Below are 18,454 nucleotides of genomic sequence, written 5' to 3' on the forward strand. Positions count from 1 at the left end.
AGCAAATAAAACAATTAGCATGTCCAAAATGATATCTATATATACGTACGTATATGAAGAGTAGATAAACAATGAAAATTTCACTAAGACAACGTTTATAACGCAGCGAACAAGAGTTTAATGTTCTTTAGTAGAGGCAAAACCTTGACAGTGAACACAACGCCGGAGTACAAGGTGAAACCATGGCCAAGGATCTTCAAATTGTCTTGGCGGTAAGACAATACATGAATATATACCAGACAAACTTTATATATACATACATATATATTTTCTGTTCAAGCTCTTCTTTGCCTGTCTGGTGGCTCATGTGGTAACGGATTGCAATGTTTGCCAGACGAATCAGGCTGCCTGCATTAACTCCACCTCCTTCTATCTGTGCTTCGGAGGTATTTATAAGAGTCTCGAGAGTTGATTGTGGATATGATCGTCACATGTCTTACCATCTAGATGGCATGCCGCATACGGATCGCATCTACAACTGCCTGGAGGGCACCGTCTGCACCGCCCGCACCGCAATCTGTGTGCAGAAAAACGCGCTGTGGCCGCCCAGCTGCGGCGACACCAGCAAGTGTGGCCAGTGCAGTGCGCATCGCAATCACAAGTTTGCCTGCCAGAGCCGCAGGACGTTTCAGATGTGCTATGGAGCGACGCGGCCGACGGGAGCGCTGGGCTTCTGTCCGCCGGGCTACGCCTGCGATGCCAGCAGCGACGTGGTCTGCACGCCCGAGCGGGTGGGGCAGACCTTCACATGTGACCTGCACGATGATCTGGTGAGCACCAGCACAACCAGCACGCCACCGACAACTGTCACCACGGCTAGCCCCACACCGAGTCCCACGCCCAGCTCATCGCCTAGCCCCTCGCCGACGCCCAGCCCATCGCCTAGCCCCTCGCCGACGCCCGACTCCATGACGGCGCAGCAGCTCTGCCAGCTGAAGGCATACACAGGACTCTACGAGACCCAGCCACGTGATATCTACTGCAGACGGTGCGCAATATTAGTGCCAAATGCTCTCCCGCTAATCTCACCTTATCTTTACAGCTACATCAGCTGCTACTACAACAAGGCTGGCCAAATAAGAGCCGTGGAATATCAGTGCGCGGCGAATGCCTATTTCGACGCGGCTACACAGCGCTGCGTCTACGTAGCGCCAGCTAATTGTACTGCTATGGTTTAAGATTATACGAATGTATAAATAATAATTATAAAAGCAATGAAAAATATAATGATAATAATGATGAGGATATTAAAAACAAAATAAATAATAATAATAGTTATGTTAGTGGCATAAATAAAATAATTGATGCCTATAAAGACGATTTCAATGATAGTTATAATATTAGAATCAGACCCAACAACAATTATGATAATGATATGATAGTGTATCCATATCAAAAGCCATGCTTACATGTAGGATAAAGGACACTTCGTCGCATAGTCAAGTAGATGGCCTCGACATATTCTGCTAAGGGGAGCTGGAGGAGCTACAGCAGGCAGCAAGCTTAGTTATAAAGCAGCTGCAATTGAACGCCAGTTACTTTCATTTAACTACAATCTCAGTAAACCAATTTTAGAGCATCATCAACGTTTGCTTGTCTTATCATCAGTATTGTCAGTTGTTGAGCTCCGAAATAAATTTGATTGTTGATAAAAATAGGCTAAACCAAGCTAAAATAACGGCTAGATAAACAAAATGGAAGAAATTTTAGAAAAACAGCAAATATATTTAGCAAATTATTTGCTGCGCCCTTTCTTATGCCTTTCATGATAATGAAATCAAGTTTTCTCTGAGTATTTCCCTCTAAGTATTTCTTATATTTCCCCCAAGTATTTCTTTTAAGTTTTTCTTCGCATTTTTGCTTTTAAGTATTTCCTTTAGGTATTTCTTATGTTCTCTCGAAGTATTTCTTCAGCGTATTTATTCTAAGTTTCCTCTAAGAATTTCCTCATAGTATTTATTGTTTTCTCCAAATATTTCCTCCAAGTCTTTAATACTTGGCTGAACGATCATTAAATATTCACACACACTTCACTTCACTTCATTTTACTGCACTGCACGTCTGACCCCCAACAGGCCTGGGCGACTGAAGAAATGCTGCAGCTGCTGCCCTTTATATAAAGGGTGACTGTCACTCACACACGAAGTCGCGCTCATATGCTAGGCACGACGACAGGTAGAGACCCAAGTGACCAATGGGAACACTCTCTGCGGCTACAAGCCTTCTATATAAATGCTGAATGACTACTGCTGCATACATGCAGACAATTTAAGTGATCTGCAGTTATTCCTCGTCCCTTGACTGTGAGACAGAGTGTAGATGGATAGGGAGACAGACAGAGTGTCTCTCTCACTCTCACTCTCTCTTCCACACACTCTCTCTTTCACACTCTCTCTCTCTCTCTCTCTCTCTGTCACTCTCTCTCTCTTTTACACTCTCTCTCTCTGTCACTCTCTCTCTCTCTCTCTATCACTCTCTATCACTCTCTCTCAATCTCCCTCTTTCTCACCCTCTCTGTCTCTCACTCTCTTTCTCTCTAAAAAAGCCATATCTAGCCTGAAATTGGCTAAGCTGGCAGCACTGCTTATCAGCAGGCCATAAATATTAGCTAGATTTCAGTTTCTTACACAGATCTTTATTCCCTCAATTAGATTACGCCCGAATGCAATTGCCTTCTGACTTTCAAGGGCTGTTGCATTTTAGTTTGCACTGCAGTTGCAATTCGAGATGCGGCGTCTGCTCTTCGCCGTCTTCCTTGGGATTTCGCTGGGCAGCCGTGACGCTCGGGCTGCTTGCTATGTGTGCGACTCGGTCAGCAATGTGGCTTGCATCTCGAAAAGCCAGTTTCAGTTCTGTGCAAACAATCAGCCAATTGGACCCATCAACTCCTGCCCGGCGGGCAGCTACTGCTCCGGCCAGTCGACGATTTGCAACCAGAGCCCGGCACTTAGAGCCTGTGACAGCTGTGGCGAGTGCAATGAACAGGGCGTCTTTGCCTGCACTGGGCCACGCACCTTTGCCCTGTGCCTGGGCGGTCGTCGGCCCTCAACGACCCTGACGTCTAGCTGCACTGGCGATCTGGTGTGCAACATCTATCTGCGGGAGATATGCGGCAATGCAGCAGTGACAAGTGCCACATGCGCTGAGCGGGCGACAACCACAGAGCCAATCACCACAGCTGGCACCACAACAGAGAGCACCGCCCTGTCCCCAGACGCCTTTTGCCGAGCTTCCTTCAAGGGTATTCCCATCCATGCCATTCCCAATGACACCGTTTGCACCAGGTGAGCTTACTTTTCATAAATGTCTGTATGTCTATATGTGTATGTATATGTGTGCTCTTTCTCGTTGCTCTACTTCAGCTACATCTACTGTCGTTTCTATATAAATACGTGGGTGGGTCGCATTATCGATTGTCCTGCAGCGAATCCCTACTTCAATGGCTGGACTCGTTGCTGTGGCACTGTAAAATCCACTCGACCCGGCTGTCTGCAAGAATAAATGCACAGCATTAACAAGTTAAACTTTTTTAACAGGGTATAAACAAAACACTTTTATATGGCCACTCGCTAGTTCAAAGAATTTCACTTCTATTAAGATAAGATATTTTCAGCTTGTCATAGTCATTAAGTTTATGGTTTATGATTTATGTATATACATTATACCTTATATAGACCTCTTTTTATATATATTCAAATACATATTTATATAGTCTTTTCATCATTCTGCTGATATATTTATATACAAATCTTTATAGAGTGGTATCGAAAAATTAAGTATACGCTCTGATGGTTGCTGCCATAGTCAAATAGAAACGAAGAAAAATTTCATTGCATACTTTCAGGCGGCAAATTAAAAGCTAGCTAAGTAGCGGATGTCTATTAGTTTGACAATTGGCTTATTAGACTCCATACCAAATCTTTTTCTGCTGCCCTGACTAAGGTCATTCATGAAAGAGTTTAATGAAAAAGATAATGATTACACTGACAATGGCAATGATAATAATTACAGCTATATGCAGCTCAAGGACAATGATAACGATAACAGTGATTGCAGCACGAATTCATTTTATTTTCTTTCTGTTGGAGATTATAATAAAACTAACTTAAAAATTAAGCAATGGAAACCGGGAGATTCACTTCTATCAGCCTATGTTATATTTTACTCCAGATCTACGCCGTTCAGACTTAGGCTGGCTATGCCACTCGTGCAGGTGGCGGGCAGCGCTGTAACGCACTTCTTGGTGGCACTGCTGTAGTAGGTTTTGCCCGGACAGGTGTACAGCTGGCCCAGCCATCTGTTGCCCTGCCGGAAGCACTTGATGTACTGGCGACAAGTGCTGCTGGCAATGGTGCCAACGGGTAAAGTGTCCTGGATCTGCATCTTGGCACAATAGGCGTTCGGATTGCTGGTGGTTGGAGCAGCGGTGGTGGTTGTGGTGGTGAAGGTGGGCGTATAGCAGTTCGCCGGCATTGCGGTAACGCACAATCGCATCGTTGGGCTGAAGTACGTGCGGCCAGGGCAGTTGTATCGTTTTCCTCGCCAAACGCCGCCTAACAGGTAGCAATGGATGTACTGCCGACAAGTTGTCTCCGCGTAATCGCCAACTGGATAGTAGCCCTGGGCGCACATAGCCGAGCAGTAGGCGTTGGGATTTTCTGGCGAGGGCGTGGCTGGTGCCGTTGTTGTTGTCGCTGCTGTTGTCGCCGGTGTTGTCGTAGTTGTCGTTGTTGTTGTTGTGGGATCATCTGCATATGAGCAGGTGGGCCTGACCTGCGTCTCCAGTCCACAGATCTGCGAGCCATTCATGTTGCACACATAGCCGGCCGCACAGCTGCCGGTTGAGTTCTGGGGCGTGGTCGTGCCCAGGCAGAGGGCAAAGGTGCTTGTCGAGGTGCAGGCAAAGGTCATGCTAGCATCGCACTTGTTGCAGTCCTGGCAATCGCCTATGACGGTGCTGCCATTCGGCAGGCAGATCACACCACTCGGACCGCTCACGCACGAGTAGCCGGCGGGACAGGCGGCGGGTAGGCGAGAGGGCACACCATTTGCATCGCAAGCTTGAAATTGGCTAGACGAATAGCAGGCCATGTTGTTGACTGGATTGCACACGTTACAGTTCGCCTTGGCTATGGCGACCAGGCAGAGCAGCTGCAGCAGGCAGCCAAATAGTTTCACCTCCGTTGTAGACATTTTCACACTGCCTCATTCTGGGACTCCAGTTGCTTTAATACTAAATTTGGCAAGAATTTTTGGGCTAAACCTTGCCGAAACTTTAATTTAGATAAGCCAGAGGCAGCATCAACGTTTGCTTGTCTTATCACCTGGCCATAAAGAAGGTAGCCCAACTAGACAATATGCCCACTTTCTTACCCAGGCCCTGTCAAAGCCATTGAACCGAGCTGTCTACAAGGAGAAATGCTTATGTTGCATTGAGAAATGTTATTAAACTTGTTTTTATATACTCACTAGTTCCAAGAATTTTACTTCTGTTGGGGTTAGATACAATCTTGAACTTATGGCAGTCATAATATATCATGTATATAAATATGTATACTACATATGTAAGTATGAATGTATGTATGTCAAATAATGTTTATGGGGCTTCTAAGGCATTTAAATATAACCTCTCCTTGACTTTTTCCTAAGGGTATTTTTTATACACCATCAGATTACTCACATTTATTATTTTGTCTATAAATTGACATTTTTGTCAATATAGATTAAATTTTTTTAATTATTTTTATTAAGTTAACGAAAGCCATACGGGGTACTCCAATAACCCTTTGTGAGCTTATTATCTGTTATATTGTTTAGTACAATAGCAATTGCTGCTGCTATTAAGCGAAAGTTAATCTCAAGTACATATTTTTGTTGCATACTTTCAGGCGGCATACTTTAATTCCAGCTTAAAATCGTTTTGATTTAAAGTGTTATATTTTGATCAAATTCTTCGGATATTATATCATATTTATTAAAAATTAGGTATATATATTTTGTAAAATTTATATTTTATAATATTTTTATTTATTTTAAATATAAATATATATTTTTTTATATTATAAATTTATATTTAGACTAATTCTATACTAATTTATACCTCAGTTTATTCTATTTCAAGCTCATCCGATTATTATCTTAGGTAGGTCATTAAGCTTAGATTTAGACTATCTTCTTCCTCATTTTTTTCTATTTCAAGAGAAATCTATTTTCTGCCATCGCCTGTTGTTATTGCTGTTCATATTAAAAACGAGCTGGGTTTTCTATTCCTCCCAATCCCTCTACATATGTTATCTATTTCACTCTATACAGTACAGAACTCCTCAGTAATTAGTTCTCTGCTGTTCATCTCAAGTCTGGTAAAGCCATGCTTACCTCAGCCAAAATTTATCGCCTAATTAAAACACCTGTACAACACTCCATATGCAATTAGTTGCAGTTGCCAGAGATATTGCGTTTGCCTTGACTGTGAACGAGTGGGGCCATGGCCAATAATGAAATGCGACAGGCCGCGCTCTTGCTTTAGCTCTCAGCCAACCAGACTTCATTCATATAACGGCACCGTGCGTAAGCGTGCGTAACTCGTTTCGGACATGTTGCAAAATGTCAACGGGGCTTGGCGACTGACGAGACTTGGCCAAGCAACTGCTTAACAAGTTCGACAAATGAAATGAGAAACTTCACATACCCTAACATGAGCAACGAGCATAACAGCGAGCAGCCACGTTGCTCCCGCTGTTAAGTAACAGTTCTGTGTGAGCGCTGTTATCGGTCATCTGTGTGAGTGAATGAACCTGAGCTATAACTAATTTACTTTTAACTTGTTCTATTTCAACTGTTTCAAGCTTAATCTGAAAGCCAATATAGCCGCTTTGAAGTACTGGCTTCCCATTGAGTAGCAGTATAGTGATAGCTATAGAAATACCAAGACATAAATCAATTCTATTGGCCAGCTGCTGGCCTAGAAACGAGTTCGTTGCCTACAAGTTTAGTGATATTTTTTTGTTCATTTTTGGATGAGTTTTTGACTGCGAAATGCCAACTAGATGCCACAGCGGTTGAACTGAACTTGACACGATTTGCGACGCTGTTTGCCACAGCGGGTTACGGATTGTTGCTGCAATTGTTGTAGTTATTGCTGTTGTTGTAGCTAGTTTGAACTAATTGAGGGCAGTGCAAGTGCCAAACTGACAGAGCTTAAGTCATTACATTATGTCATTGGTCATTAGCTATGGCCCATTAATCATGCAATCCGTTCATGCCCAAGTTTCTCACAGTACTGCGATTTTTTTTCTTCCATTTTTTGCATGCAAACATCATAAAATTTGAAAGTGTGGCTTGAAATTATAGTGTAGAACTGCAGCTCAGCACGGCATCAATTTGGGGCCAACGCCTCGAGAACGTGAACAAAACTAAAAGATCTTTTTTTTTGAGGTGTGTGCCTTGGTCTAGTCTCTATTGTTTGATTTTAGAATTTTATTAATTATAAAAAAAAAAAAATAAATGAAGCAAAAGTATGTTCAATTGGAACTCAACTTCCTCATGCTACTATTTAAAAACTCATTAATTTTTTACACACTCTAATAAATGTAGATTACTGTATATATATATTAGCTAGATAAAAGGCCGACAACAAATTAATTTAACTGCAAAGCGTCGCTGGGAACATGTGTGAATATGTAATATTTAATTTAATTTTTAATTATTTACATTTTTTTTTTTTTTTTACTTTTTTGGCATTACGAATTTGTGGTCCAAGTCTTTTGTTTTGTCCGCCAACCAGTTCATGGCAAGCATATAATGCAATTGCTACGTCACAGCGACTCTAGCGACAGCAACTGTTGCTGGCATGCATTGTTGTGCATTTACCCACTAACCCACAATTGCATTTTGCTCTCAACTAGCTTTGCCTAGTTTTCCCATTTTCATTCACTGAATCTCTGAGGCTGCAGCCACACCCAAAACTGATCGAGTTTACCAGAAGGCAAATGCAAGAAAGCGAATTCAAATTGACTCACGATTGTTTGTTTTTTGTTGTTGTTGTTGTTGTTGCTGTTTTTCCTTTACAAAGCTCCTTGCAGGGGGCGATGTGTTACGTGATGCAGTTAGATTGAATTCATGATACTTGTGGAGAGCATAAAAAGCTAGAGTTGCATTTTAGACGAATTTTTATATATATTTATATATATTTTTAGTTCACTTCAATTGCTCAATATTAATATCCATGCCGGAAGCAATTTACTATCCCAATCTGGGAGCTGTTCTCCCAGCAGGTAGCCAGCATTGCGAGAGAAATATATTTGACTAACTCCCCTCGTTTAATATGAGTCATTTTGGGAGCATAAGCTCTAACAAATTGCTGAGGCTCTCAAGGCCTGCCTAACCGCGCCCTGGACTGGAGCTCTAGCTCGAAGTCGAATCAAGATTAGAATAATTCGCAGCCCATTAGAGTTTATTCTTTGTGGATTAGCATCAGTGGCGCAATGTCGAGCATCCTCACAGTGCCCGCTGGCTGTTAGCTAGCTAGCCAAACTGGAGAGAACAACTCAAACTTGGCCGATTCCCCAAGGCGTTTTACGCACTGGACAGGCCAACGTCCGCAAACTAAATTCAGCTAGGCTGGCTGCTGTTGGTGTTGACACCCACCCACACACACACACACACATAGAGGCAGCATAACTTCAAGTGGTGTCAAAGTACAGCCAGAGAGCCCTCAATCTGTGATTATGGCTGCAGCCGCAGCCACACGTCAGTTGTGTAAGCGATTGCCAACAATTGTTGCTGTGGTTAACGAAACGAGAACGTCAACAGTGGTGCAGTAGTGCAGTGGTGCAGTGGTGCACTGGTGTCACAGATCATAAGAAGCGGCATGCCACAAAAACCCAACAATTGAGACACAGCAAATATACATTTGCCTGCTCAGATTCAGATTCATTTACATTTTCACTTTCATTTTCACATCAACAACAACAACAACAACAACAACCAGAACAATGAGTCGATACAATTATGTATAAATGAATTCGATACGGATATATCTACGTACTAACACACCCAGAAGGCGTTTTGTTATTGACCCGTAAAACACCTCTGAAAACGATTAAGCTTTAATCTTGTCGGCACTGTGGTCAATCTCTGTGGCATTTCAATTCGTCCAAATCGTTTCACTTCCATTCGCAGCCGCAGCTCAAGGTCACTGCGTAGTAGACCAAATAATCAATTTAAAAATTCCCAGCAACTAATTGGAAATAAAACGAGGAACAATTGTTAAATTGTTAAATGAAAGAAATAAAATAAAATGAAATAACATTTTTAATGCTCCAATAAGTTACCCATTATAATTTATATTCCTCATTGCTTTAATTCATAGCTCGCCTGCTTAGACTACCTGAGTGATCTGAGAGGGCCATAAACCATTTCCATGCTCGCCGAGAGAACGAGTCAGAGGCAACGCTCTGTGTTTGCTTTGTGTGCACTCGGCATCAACTTGGAGCTCTGCTGGAGCTTTTGTGGAGATGACGAAGAGCCTAGCTTGCCACGCAATCGCAATCGCAACTAAGTCAACAATTGTTAGAGAAGCTAGAAATGTGCATATGGCCAAGCTTCAAGTGTTTACAACCAACACCCAAAGGCAGACGGTAGACAGCATCCAGCATCTGTCTTAGACCAGATCACGAGGGAGTCGATTCGCTTTCAGGTAGGTCTTTTCCACGAATCCGGTTGCAGCTGTGGGGCTCGTTCGTTCTCAGCGTCTAACTTTATGCATTTCGCATAGACCGGATCTAATGCGAAGCGAGACGCAAGCAATTACTGCACGGCCTGCATAATTAAGTGAAAAGGAAACGAACAATATGGCTAAACTCGAATACCAATTGGAGCGACGGCAGCAAGAATAAACACGTTGTTTGCGCAAAATTTGTAATTGTCATTGTTGGGTCGCTCGATGTTGTCAGGCCGTCCAGTCCAGTCGTCACACTGTCCGGCTGCAACAGCTGCCACAGTGGCTGTAAAGCCATCTACATGTATATTAAGGTGTTATATATGGATATTTTTATGATATACGCAATGCATGCATAGTAATTTCTTATAGTTACTCCAAAATCCGGATTGGTTTCTTATTCATATATATATTTCTAATATGAAGTATTGCCATTCCCGGCAACATGTGTATATAAAAGTGTTTTTAGATAGTTTTATGTGTGTACAGTGTATGCCAAAAGTATTCAGCCGATATTTTATTGCTACAACTTAGTGCTAAGGCAGCTAAACTATTGGAAAATGGCATATGTTAAGCCATTTAACATTTATGATGAAAACAAAGTGAAAATAATCCCTATATATATTATTTTATATATGTACATATATATAATATAATTTTGAAAATTTAGTTTAATTGATCAACATATAAATAAATATAAGTTATGTCACAAATATTTCTTGTAAATAATAATTATATATATTTCATATTTTATGTTTAAATAAAAAATATATAATACAGTGAAGTTTTAGTCGAATATCTTGCACATTAACTGACTAATATTTATTAATGTGCAATGCAGAGCAAAGCAAAGATAAGACCACAATAACAGCAGCAGCAACAGCAACAACAAGAACAACCACAACAGTTGCAGCTGGAGTATCAACAGCATCAGCATAAGCTACAGCTACAGCAACAACAACAACAGCTATAGCACTAATAACAGCAACAGTATCAACTACAACTACAGCAACAGCGACAACAACAGCAATAGCAACAGCTGTAGAAACAGTAACAACAACAGCAACAGCAATAGCAACAGTAACAGCAACAGCAACAACTACGGTGGCAACAGCAACAACAACAACAATAGTAGCATCAACAGCAACAGCAACAACAATCGTAACAGCAACAACAACAACACCGGCATCAACTATAACAGCAACAGCATTAGCAATACCAGTAGCAACAATAACAGCAACAGCAACAGCAGCAACAGCAATAGCAACAACTACGGTGGCAACAGCAGCAACAACAACAATCGTAACAGCAACAACAACCATACCAGCGTGAACCATAACAGCAACAGCAGTAGCAACAGCAACAATAACAACAGCAACAACTTTGGTGGCAACAGCAACAACTACGTTGGCAACAGCAACAGCAACAACAATCGTAACAGCAACAACAACAACACCAGCCAGCATCAACTATAACAGCAACAGCAGTAGCAACAGTAACAGCAACAACAACAACAGCAACAACTTTGGTGGCAACAGCAACAACTACGTTGGCAACAGCAATAGTAACAGCAACAACAACAACTACGTTGGCAACAACAACAGTAACAGCAACAGCAACAACAACAACAACAACAACAATGCATACACCCGTTACTTAACTCAAAGCGCTGACAGAACTTCACTCTCGTTTTCAAAAAGAGCATAAAATAATTGCTAGACAGACAAACGTCGGCGTTGACGTCGCTATCGTCATCACAGTTGTTGTTGTTGTTGTTGTTGTTGCTGTTGCCGCTATATCAACTTCTTAAGCTTCACTTGCAAATAGCAATTGTTGCTGCCAACGTCGCCGCCGTCGTCGCTGCTGCTGTTGACCGTTTGCTCACTCGCTCGCTCGCTCGTTAACTCGTTCGGCCTGACGTTGCTCGTGTGTCGTTTGGCTCGATCGCTCGGGCGTTGTCTGGTGTATTATAAAAGCGGCTTTCGTCTTGGTTCTAGTCATCAGTTGAATCCAGCTCAACGTCTCGCATACACGCAACAAACCACTCGGACTTTCATATCCTTAAAATGGCTTTTATCAAAGTGAGTGCGAGGACGAGTGCGGGCACAGTGCCCGCCCGCAGTATTGTGCCCAGTGTCTGTCGATATGTCAATATTATTATAATTGTACTCTATTTGTATGTGACAGTCTTTGATCTGCTTGGCTGTCGTCAGCGCTGCCTCCGCCGGTGTCCTGCATGGCGGTCATGGTCTCTATGCCGCCGGTCCTGCTCTGGCCTACGCCTCGCACGGACACCCTGACGAGGGCATCGACTATCATGTAAGTGCTCTGCATTAGCTGGGCGAGAGCACCCATATTCATGCTCTGGCAACTCTCTTGGCAGGCCTATCCCAAGTATCACTACAACTATGGCGTCGCCGACACGCACACCGGCGATGTGAAGTCGCAGCATGAGGTGCGCGACGGCGATGTTGTGAAGGGCTCGTACTCTCTGGTGGAGCCTGATGGTTCCGTGCGCACCGTGGAGTACACGGCCGACGATCACAATGGCTTCAACGCAGTCGTTCACAAGAGCGCACCCACTGTCCATGCCGCCCCATTGGTTGCCCACGCTCCTGCCATCACTCACCATGTGGCTGCAGCCCCAGCTGTGGCTTATGGTGGCTCTCTGGCCGCTGCTGTGCCCGCTTACGGCTACAATGCGCATGCGCATCTCGGCCACTACTAAGGAAACCACATAGGAACAGCAATCGACCAGCCCCACCTCCCCCACGCCACACCACGCGCCCCATTTGTCACGCCTTTTCTTTCATATTTATTAAACACACGTGGACACCGGCCTGCAGCGTCGCCTGCTCAATACTCAAGTTACTTTGTAAATGACTATGAAACGCGCATACGGAACCATCAAATTGCATCCCTCTTGCTCACACATGCGCCGTCTCTGTCTCACGCATACACCCATAGACACTCACGCACGAAAGATGATCATGAACTGCAAGATGATGATGATGATGATGAACAGTTGAGCTCCTCTAGGAATATCCATACACAAATATAAATTGGGAATTTATATTTTGTAACATGTCTCATAATTTCTGCCTTATACTTAAGTTTTCATTGAAACTGCGATAAAATGCTATAAATATAAAATGTACTGAATTACAAAAATCCAAAAAAAACAAGTTTTACTATATCAACAGAATGAATTTACCTATATAGTTATAAGTGCTAGCTCATTTGTGATAGAGATATAGAGAGATACAGAGATATTCGTAATACTAAACGCTTTGAGAGTAAGAATCATTTTCTTATGCATGAATTTATACACATAATATAACTAATCGAAAGCTGTCTAGTCTATTTGCCTTTTATCTATTGCTAGCTTCAGTTTCTGAAAAGGCTTAAATATACATTATATTGAAATCCATTTTTGCGCTCATTAACTTTTTATTATTTAGTCTACTTGTAGGCTAACGTGTGGATTTTATAATCTTTAAATATTTACCTTCCACATTTTACAATGTTTAATTATGTATACGTAATAATAACTCAATGCAGAATGCAAGCAAACGTAGAGTAAAATTTTCATTGCATACTCTCAGGCGGCTGATTTTATTGCCAGCTCTTACTGCAATCAAACGATGATTTCCATTGCAATTAAAGGCAAATATTTTAATGAAATTTTACATGCAGTCAACAAGTAAAATGAATTTTTAATCAAGTACAATTAAAAAAGAATATCAGTACGTTTATTAAAAATTAAATTCACTCGTGAGCCATTGTCAGAGTAAAATTTTCATTGCATACTTTTAGGCGGCAACTCTTATTAACAGCTCTAATACAATTTAAATTAATCTTTTGCAACTAAGCTATAAGCACTGCAGATTTGAAAAAAATAAAAGACTACTCTAATGCCTTTATGATTGTAAGATAAGATAACTCGAGTTCTTAAATGCTCTGACGTTGTCTTGCAACGCTGCAGTTGCGTTTGAGCTTCGAAGATGTTGCGCGTGTTGGTGCTGCTGCTGCTGCTGCTGGCTTTGGGTGTCCTGGATTGTCGGGCCGAATGCAATGTGTGCTCCGCATTATCCAATGCGGCCTGTGTGTCGCAGACACAGTTCATGTTCTGCGTAAATAACATACTAGTTCAGCCAGTGAATAGCTGTCCGTCGGGTACTTTCTGCACGGCCCAGACTGCCATTTGCCAGAGTAACAGCTCGTTAGCGTCGTGCAATGAATGTGGCATTTGCAGTGCTGACCTTGTCTTTGCCTGTATGGGCGTTCACACATATGCCCTGTGCCTGGGCACGCAGCAGCCATCAGTAATCAGAGGCAGCTGCGCCCCCTACTTGGTGTGCAACAGGGACAATCCCAACATTTGCGGCTCTGCATCGACTGGTGGCCAGGTCTCCTGCCCCCTGATGGATGATGAATTGTACAGCGATGCGAATACTTATTGCAGATCTGTCCAAAGGGCTGGCCGCTATCCCTATGGCAACACGCTCGAAGCCACCTGCAAACAGTGCGTATGATGAACTAACTGTGATATCAACCAACTATCGACCATTCTCCATTTTAGATACGTCAATTGTTATGTGTACGGCAGCATTTGGTATGGCGCCCTGTACGAGTGCCCGGGCTCAACCTATTTCCAGCCCAGCTCACAAATGTGCAACACCACAGTGCCGTCTGCCTGCCGCAGCCTGCAATGGCCCTAGGTGACGACAACTAATTGGAAAATGTTCCACGTGCCAGAATATTCCAATTGGAAAATAATTAATTAACTTTGTGGCTCATTAAATAATCAAATATTGTGTGATTTTTGAATACATTTAGTCTTATAAATACAGCGCCTGCACTCACTTAGTGGCCTATTCTTGGATCGCTAATGAGTTCTTTAGCCCACTTTATTAATAGGCATTATTCATAATTCTTAGCCTTGGCTAAAGTGTTTCCATAGTGCCTAAGAGATCTTTACACGCCTCGATATGCCTGACATTATAAATCACTGCGAAAAAAAAGCGTTTGGTGGCCAAAAAGCAAACGCCTACAGCCAGATTAACACATTGTCCGACTAGATATACATATATATTCCTCTCTCTCTCACTCTCTTCATATATACATTATGTATCCTATAAATACGCACATTAGGCGTTGTTGTCCACAGGCCGAGGCCTAAAATTAAATTCAACGCGAATATTTTTTGTTTTCAACTGTGCGACGACCGCAAACAACTGCCACATGGGGCATGCCCCGCCCAGTCAATTGAAATGCGCATTGTGCCCGTGTGGCTGGATCTGAACTATGCTGATGCGTGTTTGGCTGCGGGCTATTGGGTTTCGCATGCGAGGCGTGTGAAATCGAAACCATCGAAATTGAAAACACTCAATGAAAAGTTCTGCGGCTCAGCCTTGGTTTGAATTGCATTTCCCCAGCCCAGGCCCAGGCCCAGGCCCAAGCCCAAGCACTCTCCAGAGCCAGCTAGACCCCGACCAAACTTCTGTGGCCCCTGTGGCCACGTAACTGACCCACATCAACTGCAACACAAAGAGAGCGAGAGAGCAAGCCAACTACCTCTCTCGCTCCCTTGTTCTCTGCTTGCTGCCAAACAATTTTTATGGCATGTGGCAAAAAAGTTTTGCCTGAGCCACACAAAAAAGCACAAGAAAAAAGATGGAGAGCACATTTCATAATTGTGCACGAGCAGCTGGTTGTTGGGGCAGGGCCAAAAGTTTCCAGGGCCAGGCCAGGGCCAGGCCAGGGCAGGCCAGCAGAGCAGAAATTTCAAGGTGCAGCGCGGCGAACGCGGCGTATGCGTCATAAATGCCATAACTGGCAGACGCTTGTCGCCCAGCAGGAGCCCAGCCGAAAATTCTAAAGGAATACAATTAAGTGAAAATACTAAATGTTTGCGGGAAATTCCATTCGCGTGCCTCGCACTATTCACCAGCATTGAAAACTGCGAGTGAATGGGCGAAAGTTTCAACTGTCTTCGAGCGAGTAAAGTCTTGGGAGCCCCATGTGCATGTGTGACTATATATATGTGTATATATAAGAACAGGATGACGTGATGATATGTGTATATAATGTGTAGGCAAAATTGTGGCTATAGCCATTTCTCAAGCTCGTTCTCTGCCTTTCCTGCACTCTGTTCCGTCTTAGTTCTTTTCTCTGAGTGTCATTCTTTCTCCCTCTCTCTCTCTTCTTAACTTCGCAGTAAAAGACATTGTTTCAGTGTTTCCCTCCGTCTCTCTCTCTCTCTCTCTCTCTCTCTCTCTCTCTCTGTCTCTCTCTCTCTCTATTTCAATTCTTCACTCTTTCTCGCTCTAACTCGCTATTTCTTTATCTTTTCTTGGTCTTCCTCTCACTTTCTCACTCTGTGCCGCTCACTCATTCTTTCTTACTGTCTTTTTCTCTGTCACTCTCCCATTTCCCTTCTCTCTCTATCTCTCTCTTTAAATCCCCCTGTCTCTTCGTAATCGAATCTTTCTCCTGTTTTCCTCATTCAGTCCATATTTTCCCCTCTCATTTTTTCTCTCACTCTCTCTCTTTCTCTCTTTCTCTTACATCTCCATTAAACTCATGCTAATTCTCTCTCTCATATACCTCTCTATATACTTCTCTCTCTCCATATACCCCTCCGCTCCGTCTTTTTCTCTCCTCCGCACCCGCACACTCTCTATCTTTGTCTCTCCTTCTCCTTCTACCTCCCTCTTTCTCCCTCTCTCTGAAAAATAAATATATTTTTATTCAAGTCCAACATTGCCATCCAAATGCAATTCAAAGTGCAGCACTTGCACTGCTTCGCCACGCCCACTTGAGCGATTCGTGCATGGCTTAATATCAGTTAAAGTGCCCGAGTTAGTTTTGGCCAACTTTATGGACCTCTGGCAGCTAGATAACTGGGCCGTCAGACCACCCGCCCACTCGACTGCACTCAGCTGATGAATTCATTAATTATATTTATTTTTTTCTTCTAATAGACTCCGTCAGACGCTCAGATGCGGCTGTCCTTCGTCGTTAGAGCCGTGCTGTCTGCACTAATTAAATTACAAGCATAGAGTCCTGCTGCTACTCCCCCCCCCTCTCCTCTTCCACTCCAGCTGGCTGCCAAATTCGATTAATTCCTGGCATAATCTTAAAGTTATATAAAATAATAAATATATGAGAGGCAGCTATTTCTGTGAAGCTTCAAGTTCTTGCTTTGTGCAGAGCTTTCATTGTTATTTTTATTTCTGTTATCATTAGCTTATGAAACCTGCATGTGTGTGAGTGTGTGCGTGTGTGTGTTGAGACTATTAAATGCAGGCAGCGCTCGTATGTAAGCCACGACAAGAACAACTACATACAGCAAACAAGAACCTTAGATCCAAGGCAGCCTCTGGGCTATCAACTGTCATATTCTCAGCTCGTCCTGGCTTAAAGCAACCGCCCCTACCCGCTCTCTGCATCCCGCTTTCCCTTTCAGTCTATCTCTATACTATTTGTTTGTAGAATGAGGGCAACAGCAGAGCGAGAGCGAGAGAGAGCGAGAGAGTGAGAGAGAGGGGAGCGTCTTTAAATAGTTGCAGACAACCCGCTGTTTTGCATATGAGCATATCTGGGCTGGCTGGTGGTGCGGGTGGTGCAGCAATATGCTCTATTCGACCATTTCCCCTGCGCTAGGCACTGCGTTTAATTAAAGTTCTATTTTCATTTGTTGTTTTGGCTTTGGGCAACAGAAAAAACGAAAACAATATGCGAGAGAGTGGCGCCTGCCTGGGCGGCCCATCATAGCCGCCCGTAGCCACCGCCCCCTGCTTTGACCACCTGCCGGGCAGCGCTGCCCCGCTGCAACTGTCGCTGGCGGCCGCAATTAATTTACTTCGCTTCGTTTCATTCATTGCGCCAACTTTATAAACAATGCCCAAATGCCCGAATGGCCAAAAGCCTACTGACTGCTGCTGCCCCTGCTGCCCCTGCTGCTCCTGCTACTCCTGCTGCTGCTGCTGTTATTTTGTTTATGCCTCAATTGGGTTAATCACTTGAACACACTGCATTAGATGGGAGTTTGGCTCTGTTTACTTCTGCTTCCTCTCGCCATTAGCCATAATTATAGAGCTAGATAGTTTATATTACGAACATGGAAAAGTTGTATTTTAGTGCGCATTAAAATGCAGGCTTTGGGCAGTTCGATGGAATTTATGCTGTTTATCAATTGAATAATGGGAAATAATGCCGGAAGGAAAATATTCATGACGAATAATTTGCAATTTTACAGTGTTGTGGTATTATTATTATCATTAATTAAAATACTAATAATTACAATGTAATTAGTAGTAAAAGTTGTGTAAAACTTGGTATAAGAATTAGCAGCAATGCAAGCACTAACAGAAGTTATAGAAGTATTATTAAGTATGCCTCAATCCGTATAATACTCGAGTATTCCTGTCCGATATCTCATTATTCAAATGCAAATTGCAACTGCTGCCCCTTGGCTCGATTTAACACGTGGTACGTGTAAACAGTCTGAAGTTTTAATTATAAAGGTGTCAAAATTAGAACACGGTTTAATAGCCGCCCCAAGCGAAATGAGGCGTGGCGGGGCGGGGCACAGTACCAGCCATAGCAGCAATCCAGCAACAACAATGCCAACCATTAGGGGGCTTCAGCCTGGGCGGCAGGTCAAGTACATGAGCATGTCAAAAACTTTTGACATACCAATGTGTGTGTGTGTGTGGGTGTGTGTGTGGG

At 43.1% G+C, this 18,454-nt stretch overlaps 5 protein-coding genes across 5 annotated transcripts; 4 read left to right on the top strand and 1 right to left on the bottom strand.

Annotated features, from left to right (window-relative positions):
* Nucleotides 1–64: 64 nt before the first annotated feature.
* On the top strand, nucleotides 65–1,236 carry LOC108650537 (uncharacterized). Its single transcript, XM_030383133.2, has 4 exons — nucleotides 65–212; nucleotides 281–386; nucleotides 448–988; nucleotides 1,043–1,236. The coding sequence occupies exons 1-4, from the start codon at nucleotides 183–185 to the stop codon at nucleotides 1,176–1,178; spliced, it is 813 nt and encodes a 270-aa protein (XP_030238993.1). The 5' UTR covers nucleotides 65–182; the 3' UTR covers nucleotides 1,179–1,236.
* A 1,460-nt stretch (nucleotides 1,237–2,696) lies between these two features.
* Nucleotides 2,697–3,527, top strand: LOC108650660 (uncharacterized). The gene is made up of 2 exons (XM_018099871.3): nucleotides 2,697–3,284; nucleotides 3,363–3,527. The coding sequence occupies exons 1-2, from the start codon at nucleotides 2,728–2,730 to the stop codon at nucleotides 3,499–3,501; spliced, it is 696 nt and encodes a 231-aa protein (XP_017955360.1). The 5' UTR covers nucleotides 2,697–2,727; the 3' UTR covers nucleotides 3,502–3,527.
* Nucleotides 3,528–4,047: 520 nt separating this feature from the next.
* Nucleotides 4,048–5,216, bottom strand: LOC108652534 (uncharacterized). The gene has a single exon (XM_018102742.3). The coding sequence runs from the start codon at nucleotides 5,191–5,193 to the stop codon at nucleotides 4,162–4,164; it is 1,032 nt and encodes a 343-aa protein (XP_017958231.1). The 5' UTR covers nucleotides 5,194–5,216; the 3' UTR covers nucleotides 4,048–4,161.
* A 6,466-nt stretch (nucleotides 5,217–11,682) lies between these two features.
* LOC108652535 (cuticle protein 19) lies at nucleotides 11,683–12,824 on the top strand. Its single transcript, XM_018102743.3, has 3 exons — nucleotides 11,683–11,799; nucleotides 11,906–12,037; nucleotides 12,102–12,824. Exons 1-3 carry the CDS (start codon nucleotides 11,785–11,787, stop codon nucleotides 12,444–12,446), a joined length of 492 nt encoding a protein of 163 aa, XP_017958232.1. The 5' UTR covers nucleotides 11,683–11,784; the 3' UTR covers nucleotides 12,447–12,824.
* An 877-nt stretch (nucleotides 12,825–13,701) lies between these two features.
* LOC108650135 (uncharacterized) lies at nucleotides 13,702–14,638 on the top strand. The gene is made up of 2 exons (XM_018099252.3): nucleotides 13,702–14,243; nucleotides 14,301–14,638. Exons 1-2 carry the CDS (start codon nucleotides 13,723–13,725, stop codon nucleotides 14,437–14,439), a joined length of 660 nt encoding a protein of 219 aa, XP_017954741.3. The 5' UTR covers nucleotides 13,702–13,722; the 3' UTR covers nucleotides 14,440–14,638.
* The last annotated feature ends 3,816 nt before the right edge of the window (nucleotides 14,639–18,454 follow it).

Source organism: Drosophila navojoa, chromosome 4 (genome assembly GCF_054131105.1).
Source record: "Drosophila navojoa isolate 15081-1374.11 chromosome 4, UAZ_NAV_1.0, whole genome shotgun sequence".
In the NCBI taxonomy this organism is placed as follows: domain Eukaryota; kingdom Metazoa; phylum Arthropoda; class Insecta; order Diptera; family Drosophilidae; genus Drosophila; species Drosophila navojoa.